This window comes from Callospermophilus lateralis, chromosome 1 (assembly GCF_048772815.1).
Source record: "Callospermophilus lateralis isolate mCalLat2 chromosome 1, mCalLat2.hap1, whole genome shotgun sequence".
Taxonomy (NCBI): Eukaryota; Metazoa; Chordata; class Mammalia; order Rodentia; family Sciuridae; genus Callospermophilus; species Callospermophilus lateralis.
In genome coordinates, this window is record NC_135305.1 from 17,462,789 (window position 1) to 17,476,791 (window position 14,003).

Genomic DNA, 14,003 nt, shown 5'->3' on the forward strand with positions numbered 1-14,003 from the left:
GAAAAAGATTTTCTATATGACAGTCCCATTTATTTGAATAGCACGATACCCACACTTATCATTATAATTTTTCCTGGTTGTTCTTAAAAACTTTTGAGGAGGGGTATGAAAACTGTCTCCATTCTGCAAAAAGCAGAAACATAAACAGCCATTTATTTATCATTGTTTCTTGGTAAACGATACTCATTAGAGTCACTTTCTCAGGTGGGGCTAAGAGATTTGTATGCTTTGAGCTGTTGCATGATTCTGATGGATACTCCTAGATGAACAACTCTGTCCAACATAACACACTACACATATGTAAATATCAGAAGGCAGATGTACAGTGTTTAAAATATTTTTAAGTTGAAAGCACTTAACTATGAACATTAGATTTTATTTCTCTTGGAGGAAATAAGTTTAGATAGGAGGAATACATTGATGTAAAAATTAGTAATTTTTTTCATTATCACTGTTAAGAATTGAGATGGAATCATGAATACAAATTTTTTAGAAATAGATGTCCAACTTTTAATACTGATATGCTTAAGATTAAAAAGTGTGGACAAATTTTATACTTGTGGCTTCCTGTAGATAATTTGATTGACTTAAATAAGTTCAAATTTTTGAACTTTTTAGCATGTGACTCAGGTCAGAATCTGTATTCCTCAAACCTAGATATAGTATTTCATTCGACAAATGTAATGTCACTTGACATTGCATAAAAAATTGAATCATAAAAACTGAATTATAATTGGTACCAAACTTTTTTCTTCTTTTTTTTTTAATATTTAGTACTCTAGTAATTTTGTTAACAAGACTTCACAGTAGGAAAGCACATGATTAATAAATTAACTTTGTTGAAAACTAGCTTATCGGTGTGATAAGCGTGCCAATATTCAACTATTAGGGAATTCTAAATAAAAAGGAAGTAAGCTCAAGAGATAAAGAGGAATGGTTTTGAAACAAACTTGGGCACAGAAGTTTGTGTGTGAGGTAAGATGATGAAGCCTTGTGGGAAGTGGACATAGGGACAAAAGGACCCAGGATGCTGACGTCTGCGCCTGGGGGATATGGTAATGGTGACAACTTAGTTATAAAACTTTATGCATGGAAGCAGGCTTTCAGAATCTGCCAGTAAAACCTCCATTGCAACCCTGCTAATATGCACACTGTGATAATGTGAAGGTGTTCAGTGATTTTCTCTTTGAGGTTTACAGAAACCCAGTTTATCAGGCAACTTATCAATATATACACAGCTACCATCATGTATTTAATGTAAGAGAAATAAATTCTTTATGTATAAAGGGACTCCAGAAGTGCCTTCTCTCTCTCTCTCTCTCTGTCTCTCTCTCTCTCTTTGTGTGTGTGTGTGTGTGTGTGTGTGTGTGAGAGAGAGAGAGAGAGAGAGAGAGAGAGAGAGAGAGAGAATGGATGCATAGAGGGTGCATGGAGACAGGGAGAGAGAGAGACAGAGACAGAGACACAGAGACAGAAGGACTGGGCATTGAACCGTGCCATGCTAGGCCAGTGCTCTCCCACAGAGATATATGCCCAGCCTCAGAAGACTTCTTTTAAAACCAAAAAATTCAAATGCTAATGAAACATGATCCCCATTTATTACAATAAGTTTGCCTGTTCTTTACTGTGGTCTTCTCTATCCTTGAAATTATAATATGTTGCTTAACTCTAAACATTAGGAATTATAAGTTTCAGTAGACAAATGACCTGTTTTCTCTCTATCCAAGTTGGTATGTTTTTATTATTTCTGGCATTACCTTCTTTGTTTAACTTTCGTGAATATGAGAGGGCTAGATGCTTTCCAGATGAGCATTTTCACATTAAATTGGGAGTTTCAGTTGATAGAATTATGGGGCAGCTTGTTCAAACTAATTTTAAGGTATGGATTTTTTTTCTCCCACTTTCTCATTAGGACTTGCAGTCAGTTTCTTCTGATTCCCAGAGAGTTCATTACCAGGTAACACATGATTGACTGTCCTTGTTTCTTACCTTCCAGCCAAAGAAGTCCATTTTCAATTTGTGTCTCATTTTGATTTAGTGGACACATCTTCTCCAGGGATAGAGTTCACCCTAAGAAGAACCTGCTGAAGTTGTTATCCGGACTCTTTTGCATTTGCCTGATTTTGGACCATTCTAGCATAGGACAAGTTTAAAATGCAGATTTTTCTCCCAGATCATTTGAAAAGAATTAAAAAATGAAGTGTCACCAGAAAACTTAATCAAAGTAGCTTGCAGTGCAATAGTCAGTTGGCTAACATAACCAAAAAGGTCCAGATCAAGAGTGGATTTCATGCTCCATTTTCCTGCTGGTCTTCCTGCTTTATTTTCCTCTTTCTGTCGATTTCACATTGGAAATCCAGAGTCTGAGAAGACTCCTTCACATTCAGGAAATAAAATTCCCTGTTTCCCATAACCATCAAACAGAAGTTCTAAAATGCCATCTGATGGCCTGTGCTGGTCTTGGGAAAGATCTAATGAGCCCAGTCTGCCTCTCTCTCTTCCTGACACTCATCAAGTCCCTGGGAGAATACTCAGTTGTCTTCTGCCCCACCTGATTTGGTTAGAGCAGTTTCTTCCCAAATTTCCTGTCCATCCTAGGCTGCAGATCTCTTTAGCTTTCCTCTTACCATTAGATTTCTCATGTACGCACCAGATACAATCTCAACCTAAAGCTCTAAGAGCCCATGCAAAGCTCTCTGAGTGGTTCCATGAAAGCCCTTTTCTCTGAGAAGCCTGCACACCCTTCCCCGTAGAGAAGGGTATGTGGGAGTCACAACATGCCAACAACTTATCCAAATAAATCTCTAGATGTTGTACACCTCTGTAAGGGTAATGGATTTAAATACAGCCACGTGTTCCTGAACAGCAAGGGTGCTTTCTGGGATGTGCACTGTTAGCCAGTTTAGCTGTCCTGGGAAAACCATACAATGCACTCATGGTTATGAGGTTACTGTTAGCAGGAGATACAATCTTATGGGACTACTGGTGTATAATGGTTCATTGTTGACCATTGTGGTGCTATGTAGGACTGTACGTATATATTTGTGAATTTGTAAGTCCTGATTTCACTCCTCACTTTGGATTTTGGTGTCTATTTTGCTATACCTGAAAATTCCAGCTGAGCATCCTTTTGCAGAAACAATAACAGTAGCTTAAAGTAGGTCCTATACTGTGTAGCCTTCTAGGCAGCATCCCTGATGGTAAATACCCTCTACCCTCAGTCAAAGCAGCTTATTTATCTTTAGGGTAAATGACAGGAATGCCTTAGTGTTCTTATTTTTGCATGTGCTTATTTCTCAAATAGCAAATCCCACAATTCCAGAATCTTTTCCTCCATCTGGTTGTAATTAGAAGGATGAAAAGTCACTTAGAGTGTGTTTACATTAAGAAAACAAATCATGAAAGGTTTTTATTTCATCATCAAATCTGAAGCTTAATTGTGCTGGATATTCTTGGTTAGCATCCGTTTTCTTTCAGAGGTTGGTTTATGTTGTTCCAGGATCTCCTGGCTTCAAGGGTCTAAGTTGAAAAATCTGATGAGATACAAATTGGTCTGTATCCCTCTATGTGTGATCTGATTTCTCTTTCTTATGGCCTTTAACATTGTATCCTTAATTTGTATGCTAGGCATTTTCATTATAATGTGACTTGGTGTAGATCTGTTGTAATTTTGTACATTCCATGTCCTATAAGCCTCTGGTATTTGATTTTCCAATTCATTCTTCATGATTGGGAAATTTTCTTTTTTCTTTTTCTTTTTATTTATTTATTTATTTATTTTTTGTAGTTGTAGGTGGACAGCATGTCTTTCTTTCCTTTATTTATTTTTGTATGTGGTGCTAAGAATTGAACCCAGTGCCTTACACATGCTAGGCAAGTTTTCTGCCACTGAGCCACAGCTCCAGCCCAAGGTTTGGGAAATTTTCTGAAATTATTTCATTGAAGAGATTGTACGTTCCATTGGTTTGAATCTGTGATTTCCTTTATCCCAATAATTCTTACATTTAGTCTTTTGATACTATCCCATAATTCTTGCATGTTCTGTTTCTTAGCCATCTTCACCATGTTATCAACTTTATTTTCCAAATTGTATACTTTGTCTTCATTACCTGACCTTCTGTCTTCCAAGTGATCTAGTCTGTTGGTGATGCTTTCTACTGAGTTTTTTATTTGGTTTATTGTTTCCTTCATTTCAAGGATTTCTAATTGGATTTTATTTCAAATCTCTATCTCTTTCTTGAAGCAATCTTTTGCTACCTGTATTTGCTCCCTTATTTCTTTGTTTGTGTGATCAATGATTGCCTGTATTTGCTCTCTTATATCTAGTAATTAGAGAAATACAAATCAAAATTACTCTTAAGATTTCATCTCATGCCAATCAGAACAGCAGATATCAAGAATACAGACAACAATAAATACTGGCAAGGATGTGGGGGAAAAGGCACACTCATACATTGCTAGTGGGACTGCAAATGGGTGCAACCAATCTGGAAAGCAGTATGGAGATTCCTTAGAAAACTTGGAATGAAACCACCACTTGACCCACCTATCCCACTCATCAATCTGTACCAAAGGACTTAAAATCAGCATACTATAGTAACACAGACACATCAATGTTTATAGCAGCTCAAATCACACTAGCTAAACTATGGAGGCAACTTAGATGTCCTTCAACAGATGAATAGATAAAGAAAATATGGTACATATACACAATGCAATATTACTCAGCCTTAAAAACAAAATAAAATTATGGCATTGGCAGGTAAATTGATGGAATTGGTGAATATCATGCTAAGTGAAGTAAGCCAGTCCCCAAAAACCAAAGCCTGAATGTTCTCTCTGATAAGTGGATGCTGATCCATAATTGGGGTGGGGGGGTATGGGAAAAATAGAGGAATTTTGATGGGGCAAAGGGAAGGGTAAGTGGGGAGGGGGAATGGGAGCAGGAAAAATGGTGGAATGAGATAGACATCATTACCCTAGGTATGGATATGACTGCACACATGGTATGATGCTACATTGTGTACAACAAGAAAAATGGAAAGTTATGCTGCAATTATGTACAATGAATCAAAATGCATTCTGCTGTCATATATACCTAACTATAATTAATTAATTAATCAAAAACTTTAAAAAAAGAAAGCAAATTATTTCTAGACTGTTTATCAACCACTAAAAGACAGATTTCCACCTTATTTCTTAGATAGAGCCCAACATTCTTAACACTGGCTCCTAGAGTATTTGCCTAGAGTCACCACCTATGTTTAGTTTTATTTTAAAAAATAAGTAGTACTTTTAAAAATCACAGCTGATCTCTAACAATTGGCAATGGTGATTTCAGGGCAGGTCTGTTTTATTAAAAAGGTTTGTGCTTTTTTTAATTCTCCTACATTTTGAATTTTTGAAATTTTATCAAAGGGTAGTTTTTCCTAACTAGTTTTATGAAACTCATATATTTATTTACTCTCTTGCCTTATAAGAATGTTGTCTTTTGGTGTGACAATTTTGATCATGATTTTTTTATCATGATGTTTTTACCATCTTTATGCCATTTCTGTAGAGATCAGGAGATGGATGAAATTCTAAATATATGATAAGAATATTTGTTTTATTTATTGTTTGGTAATGAAAACATGTAGTAAGATTAATTATATTTTCCTGACTTGGTCAGAGTCTGACTATGCTATCTGTTGACCTTCATTCAAGTCCAGCACTGGTGTGAAAGCTGCTATTATCAATGTCTCATCACGAGGTATTGTGTACTGAGCAGAAAGGACAACTAAGTCATGATCAAGGATGAGTATCAGGGTGCCACCTCCCCACAGTTCTCCTTACAGTCATGAAAGTAGGGAGCAGAACTATAGGAAGCAGGAGGCTTTGGGTATGAAGTGATGTCAAAAGATCGGCAAGTCCAGGGTCTGCTCCTGAAACAGGAAACTTGACCAGTAGAGAGATGATATTGGATTAATGTGGCCAGAGCCCAAGTAAGGGAGGTGAGGAATTTCCTGAGCAGAGAAGATGGAAGCCGGAAGCTGCCGGAGATGAATGTTCACATTTGCCTGAGATTCTCAGGGCAGGAATGAGGTCGAGGGATGGTGAACAAAGACTTCTGTTTTCAGCCACACCCGTTATGATAGGCCTGAGGTCCAAGAGGTTCGGTGAGTAGGACGTTTGGTATATAAATGTTAAAGTTTGTTTAATAATCCAGGTTCCCAGATAGAAACGTGGTTGTCATCAGCAAATGGGCAGTAGTTAGGACTACAGGGCTGGAGGTTACCCGGGAAGTGTCTGATAAAGAGCAGACAGAGCCTAAAGTCATGTCAGTATGTGCATCAGTTAGGAAGAGCATGGGTTCAAGAGAACCATCAGTCAAGAAGAGCCATGGAGATGGAGGCAACCAACAGGGACCTAGAGATCAAGGATTAGCCCACAGAGAGATACCTGGAAGAGCAAGGAGTGGGTGGACAAGGCCAAATGCTTTCAAGAGTCTGAGATGATGAGGATTGATTTCTGTATTTTTTTCCTAAAGGTACAGATAAAATACATGAGATGCAATTGCCATTAATTAATTTTTATGTAGACTGTGACATAACCACTGGCAGGAAATTTAATATTAAATTTTTTGTTTCTAGCCAGGCACATTAGCATACTCTTGTAATCCCAGCAGCCCAGGAGGCTGAGGCAGAAGGATCGCAAGTTTGAGACCAGCCTCAGCAATTTATCTGAGACTGGTCTCAAAATAAAAACTAAACAGGGCTGGGGTTGTTGCTCAGTGGTCAGGCACCCCTGGATTCAATCCCCAGCACCAAAAGAAAGGTCTTTTGTTTCTTATTGATGAAGCTGATACATCAGAAACTTTAGACTGTCTCCATGAGAGTTCGGGGTGACATAGGAGAAAAAGCTTTAAGAAACATAGACACTGAAATGCTTAACTACTTTTTAATGAACTTTGTTATGTCTGAGATGGCATTAAATATGCTTGGAAAATTAGCTGTGAAGAGAATGAATAAACACTAGTAAGTTTAAAAACTTGAGAATCCCTGTCAGCTCACTAATTTGCAGCTGGGATTTTAAGCTGTTTTCTAAGACAAGAAAAAAATGCAAGAGAAAAAAAAAAACAGCATTCAGAAATGTTCATTTGCCCAGAACACCCTATTAGTGAGCCCTGTGGCAGCCCCTTGACACTCAAGTATTTCGCTGCTTTGGTTTCTTCCTTTCCCAAATTCATAGTGAATTGCCAGCAAAGCACTGAGGCTTAAAAAATGACACCTTGCATTAACCTAACAAGGTGTTATGGGTTATACAAGAATGTGTTGGATATTTATAGCCTGCTGAAAATTCCTGCTGCACCATCTCTAAGGTCAGAAGACCAAGGTCCCTCCACCATAATGGCATCTCTGTGGCCTGAAACTCATATGTTATCCAGAAAAAACACTGTGGGCAGATTCAGGGTATTCTTGTTGGCCAAAAGCAAAGCAAAACAAAACACCTGGAATTTGTAAAGAGAATTGCACTTTACCACCCTTCATAAAGTTGGTGTATTATCCCTGGAAATCGTGTATCTTCTTACCCAAGTCGTAAAGTTCCTAGAGAATAGAGATATTTGTAAGAGACAGCTTCTGCTGTTCCCAGGGTGGTTCTGTACCAGGGAAGGGGTTTGCTCCTCTAGGGAATACTTGGCGATGTCTGGATACTCTTCTCAGAATCCACTGAGCAGAGGCCAAGGGTGACACTGAATATCTTAAAGTGTGCAGCACAGCCCAGAATGTCAGTGGTGTGGAGCTGCAGAAACGCTGAGGCATCTGGTGCTGCTTAGTACAGAAGTGGGATCCCCAGGCAAGGAGTAAGCCCTGGGTGAGGAAGGGAAGAAGAAAGGAAAAGGACCAGGATGAGAACAAGTAGGGAGGGAAGGCAGAAAGAGGCAGCTATTAGTAAGGTAGGGAGAGATGACAGAGTGGAATAAAGAGATTTTTGTGAGCAATTGCATTGTGTGGGTTTTTTTTTTTCTTTTTTCAGGTGGGAGAGACACTCAGTTTTCCTATTTCCCAGGACACTGCTTTGTGTAGCATTGAATATTGTGAGTTAATAACATGAGGTTTTAGTGAATACCATGGGAATCAATAGTAGATGCCAAAATGGATCTATCAAGGTGATTCTTTTCTCTAAGAATTATTTACTTAAAAATAACACCAGAGGTTTGAAATATTTTAAAATGGGACATTTTTGAAAAGTCCTTTCATCCTTTAAAGCAGTGTAGAGGTCTCTCACTTCCAAGAGATAAACCTGGTGGTCAGGTTTGAGTCTGAATCCATTTGCTCATCCTCTGACCTCTCCTTCCCCCATGTACCTGCTCTTCTGGAGGGTGGGTCTCTGTTGTATTGAAGCTCCCTCTAGTTCCAGGCAAACAGTGTTTTTCCACAAATATTTTACTTGTTCCTTTTCTCTTGATGTTGTCAGACTTTATCCCTGTTTCTCTTTACTCCAAAATCTCTTCCTCCTTTATTCTTTTGTTTGTTTAATCTTTCTTTTTTGATGAAGGAGAAGCTCTTCAATAAATAAGACAAATTTGAGGGAGTCTTCTGGGAATTAATTTATCTTATCCAAGAGAAAGGCAGGGGCAGGTAGGGACTTTAGAGAATGTTTTCCTTTGGAATGGATTGAAGCTGTCAGAAATGGGTCAGATGAGGATTTAAAGTGTGAATAGCCGAGGGCCCTGACTGTTGACTGTTGAGAGTGGAGGCAGTACTGTTAATTCTCTCTCTCTCTCTCTCTCTCTCACACACACACACACACACACACACACACACACACAGAGAGAGCTCTCATTAGGACCTTCTCACCCAAAGGAACTCTTTAAAGTGTCAGAATACTTCCTTTTTCCATCTTCTATCTCTCACCATCCCTATTTCTTCATCTCCCCGAGTTGGCTCTGAGAATGGCCACCCCATTTCTGTATTCTGGTGCTAAAGGAGTTGTGGGTGCTAGTGTAAATTTGAAGTGAAAGAGCCTTGATATATAAAAATAGCAGTAGCAATTGTGTTAGGACTGTAGTTGGACAGAGACACATAAACACATATTTGTAAGCAGAAGGAAAAAATGGATGGATTTGCTAGGTGTTAGAGATGTCATCGCACCCAGATGAGAAATTCTGATGGGTAAGCAAGAGAGAATTTTAGAAGTAAGGCTATTATTACCTGGATGCTATTAAATGAAGCAGAGAATCCCAAAGCATAGGACTTTTGTTTTGCCTCTTGCCGCAGTCTCTCGGCTGGGCACAAATCACGAGTCTCCACACCGCTTGTAGATTCAAACAGCAATTCTTTATTTCCGAACTCACACTGGCCGTCTACAAACACGTTCTGGGGGAATCCACGGTCTCTTCCCAAATCTCCACTCTGCCCTAATCCACTCTCTCCCAAATCCACTCCGCATGGGCTTCTGTCTCCCAAAATATACTGTTTGACCCTAAGCACTCAAGAGGAACTCAGCAGCAGGATACGCCCTATTCCAAAAGAGGAACACCCTAATCTCCTATTATACTAAACTGCCCTATTCTAAAGGGGAAACACCCTACTCTCCTATTATGCTAAACTGCCCTATTCTAAAGGGGAAACACCCTAAACACGGATCCTGCCCTGGTCCTTGAGCAAGGTCACCTTTCAGAAGTCCTTCCACTAGACAGCATGGGAGTAAGCTGGCAAGGAATTTGTCATACCTACTTGGCTGATGGCTCCCAGCAGCCTCTGTTTACATCTTTCCTAAATTTTAGGAAAGAAAAAGAATTTCATTCACATTGACACCGTAGTGAAATGCTAGGTGAGTATGGCTTAAGTGCATAACCCACTGGAGTGTGTAATGGGACTTCTGTGCCTCCATTAAATGATGTGTGCATTAGCTACAATTAAGTGAATGTAAATTAAGGATAAGTTTGGCATATGCATGCCAAAGAGTAATTTAAATAAATAATTCCTTTATTGATTTTATATATATATATACACACACACACACACACACACACACACACACATATATATATATATATGTATATATATATGATTCATGCCAGTTGGATTTTAGAAATCATGTAGGAGTATGTATGTATATATTTTCACACATATATATGAGAAAAAATATATATATACATATATATGAGAAATATTAGGTTTGCTTTTGTGCACATGGCCATATTCCTAGCAGGAGAGATTTTCTATTAACATATATCAAGTGAGAAAATTCACATATCAAAGATTTTTGAAATAAGCAGTTTTTTTAATATCATGCACTTAAAGAGCATGTCATTTTAGATTATTATGTTTAAAATAGAAAGGAGCATGGCACCTCTAAGGTTATGTCATTCAGCCTACATTATAGAGCAATGTCAGTTGCATTCCTCTAAATCACACCATTTATATGAAGAAAAATAACAGATCAAAAAATGAGCAAGTCAAGTATTTTATCTCTTTGATGAATCATTGATTTGGTTGTGCACTTGAGAGGACTGAGGAGGCTAGAGGCTCTAAATTACTGAAAGCTATAGATGTAATGGTTAGAGGCACAGCTCACATAATTATGTGAATGTCTTCTGCAGAGTAGGTGCATTCACACAGTCACATCTCTTAAGTATCTATAGTCAGATACCTTGGAAAGGTGCATATTTTTAAGATTATATTTTTGGCTTTACCAGAAAATAGGCCATTGTACGTTTATTTTAATGTGTAGAATTCACAAATTCTGACCGTTCATTTGTGTTTTTATTTGGTGATGAGACATTACCAGGTCCAAGACAGCAATCTCATAAAATTAAAGCCTGCCCTAGAAAGCTACACCCTACCATGAGGACCATTTTGTTTCTCACTTCCTGTTTCCTGTTCAAATCTGATTCATGGTCCACATTGAGCTACTGCTCACTTCTTGCAGAGGCTGAAAGATAACCCTAATTCCAGGATTCCTTAATGCCAGGACCACACAAGGTATAAATATGAAGATAAAGTTGTAACAGAAATTAGAGCCAAATAACAAACTAAAAAACTATTAAGATTGACCATTTTTGTATGGTGTTTAGAGTCATAACCATAGCACATGTAGTGTACTTATCTAAAATCTATAATCACAATTTTCTCTACATTAATATAGTCTAAATTTTTCATCCTCCCTGTGCCAGACAGTGACCTTGACCACCATATTTCTGTGGGATTCTCAAACAGCAGAGTGCATGGGGGTAGAAAGGCAACCTGACTGGAGAATTTGAGGGAGCGGGAACCATCACCAGGAGTAAAATTGTCTAGTAAGGAATTAGGAAGATTTGTTTAATTGTTGGTGGAGGCTGGCACTGTGGAATGTCCTTGACTACTAGAGAGGAAGGAAGGTCTTTACAGCCATCAGGATCATTCTAGCTTTTGCTTTCTTCCTGCTTTTGCTTGAGATGGGTCTGGAAATTTCTCATCTCTCAGACTTGACAAATCCCATCCATACTTCATTGACTCTGATAAATGTACATTGAAAATATTGATCATGATTGTTTCACTGAAGTAATAATTACAGATTTGAGACAACTGACAACCCAGATCAGCACAGGAAAAGTTAATTTTGAGGAAAGTAAGCAAATATCAAGTAAGCCCAGTGACTATGGAATAGGAAAGAGAGGGGCCAGCAAAATAAAGTGCTCTGGAAAATGTTGCTGTTGATGATAAAATATATTCAGCCTTGAAGACAATACCCTGTATTTAAGACAATTATATAGTTTCTAATATTATGTAAAGAACCATTGGATTGCTGATTAAGACAAGTTCTACAAGCACCAAACCAACAAATGGCATAATTTCAGCTTTTGTTGCATGTCATTCTTTTTTTGTGTCCACTCATACAAATTTGTCCTATTTTTTTTTTAATCTTTTCTCTGAAACCCAGAATCTGAGTACAAATGTGGTATGGATGAAACAGTGTTGTGCTGGGGTAGCACCAACTAAATGATGTGCTCCGGAATATGGTGTGTGTCTCATAAGCTCCTCATGTGACCAAGGGTCACAGTTGTGTTAGGTAGCATCTTTGTGTGTCAGCTGCCCCAGAATTACTTGTCTAGAATATCTGTGTCAGTGTATTGGTAAGAAACAGCAAATAAAGTAAACATTGTTCATTTTGGTTCACTTATTCCCAATAGAATCTTGTACAATAGATATTGTTATAGCTATTTGACAGATGAGATGGTCCAGGGACAGATTAGATAAGAAACCTCCCTAGATCCTCAGAGCTGCTACTTGGTAGGGCCAGGATAATTGTGACCCTCAAAGCGGGTGCTCCTGGAGATCCACTGGACTTCCGTTACCTCCACCTCTCTCCTTGCTGTTTAGCCAGACTGGATCATTTACAATGTCATGGCTTGTTCTTCTTTCCCCCTCAGAGGTCTGTCTCCCATGTGATATTTAAATATCCCAAGGACAGGTACATTTGTTTTGGTCATGCCGATTTTTGCCTCTTATGATGATGATCTTATCCTACAAAAATTTTAGATTTCCAAAGCAGACTTCTTCACTGTAGGTAAATTTTACTCAGTTTTTCAAATCAAAAGAAATCCAGTAACCACAACCACCACAGAGCCACACCGGAACTTGGCCCACGCTTGCCTTTCACCTCCCCTTCTCCCCCAGGTCTTTCAGATGTAGTCCCAGCACCCGTTTGGGCTAAGGTAGTTAGATTTCCTTGCCTTTTTTAAAATTTTATAGATCATTGGTACATATTGTAGGTATGTCTTACATTTTGTGTCTATCTGCTACATGGAAATACCATTTCTACACTGATTTCAGGAAAATCTCTGCTTTCAGTGTCCCGGGGTCTATTTATCTGCATATATGTGTGTGGATTAAGCGCAAGGGCAGAATTCTGTTGAGACTTCACTGCTTTTGTGTAACTTCTTCTATATGAAAAAATTAGTTTAATCACATTATAAATCTACTCAGATATTAATTAGACTTTCTTCAGATTTCAAGTGACTTTTAATATAGGACCTCATTATGTTACAGCCATCCTCTCACAAGCTCAATTTGTTTTTTTTAACATAAAAGGTGGAAAGAGCTTCAAAGGAGAATGAGGATGCAAACCCCTTTTAGGTAGCATTTTAGAAAAGTTAGGTCTCTATTTGAGCTTCCTTACCAACCTCCAAAATTTCAGTTTAATCTTCAGTTCAGCAAGAAATTATCCTTTCCTTTCAGTAAAATTAACATTTGAAATCAAGGTTTCTGTGATTTTAATTAATAATATTATTTATTTCAGTTATTAAAACTATGCAAAGCTCAAAATGTCTATTAAAAAAATGAGCAGAGCTAGAACTCAAGACACTGAGAGCAAATGTTTGGGATAGACCATGGATAGAAATAAGCAAAATGTCCATTGTGTCTTTTCTAATTATCCGACTTGCCCACTACCAAGAGTACTCACAAACTCAGAGAGCTGCTGTTTGGTGTTTCAGTCACCAATAATTTTTGAAGCAGAGATTCCTATGCTTTAGAGTCTTTAGATATTGTCAAGGCAATTTACTGATCCGAATCCTCTTATTTTGTTGAATTTATTTTGACCTAAATTTTGGATTGTTTAAATTACTAACTTTTTAACCTTTTGGGAATGTCAGATCACTTTGATGACCTATAGAAGCAGGTTGTCTCTCTCCAGAAAAATGCACGTGCACATAGTCAACCAAATTTAATGTAAAATTTCAGGGTTCAAGAATTGTTGAACCTGTTCAAAAAGCCATTGAAATATTTGGAAGATCTGTATGGCACTGATGTGTTTTCATTAAGCAAAGTGGTAAAACCTCTTTAGACAAAACCTTCTGAAGGTCATTGAGTGATATCAAATGATGTGTCAAATTGCAGTGTAAATACTGTATGAGATTTTGAATGATTCTGTCTCCATATTCTCAGTTTGCATGAAATGCTCCTTACATTCTATATGTTGTATTGTATTTTATCTTCAGTTAATCTTCATTTTGACGATTTTTAAAACCTTCTACC

At 37.9% G+C, this 14,003-nt stretch overlaps 1 protein-coding gene across 2 annotated transcripts in view; it reads left to right on the plus strand.

The window, feature by feature from the left end:
* Nucleotides 1-14,003, plus strand: part of Dgki (diacylglycerol kinase iota) — a 404,075-nt gene that overhangs the window by 323,355 nt on the left and 66,717 nt on the right. For both annotated transcript variants that reach the window (XM_076860225.2, XM_076860226.2), the window contains one exon: nt 1,913-1,957. In XM_076860225.2, coding sequence (XP_076716340.2) covers nt 1,913-1,957 — 45 coding nt within the window. The remainder of the gene's footprint in view (nt 1-1,912; nt 1,958-14,003) is intronic.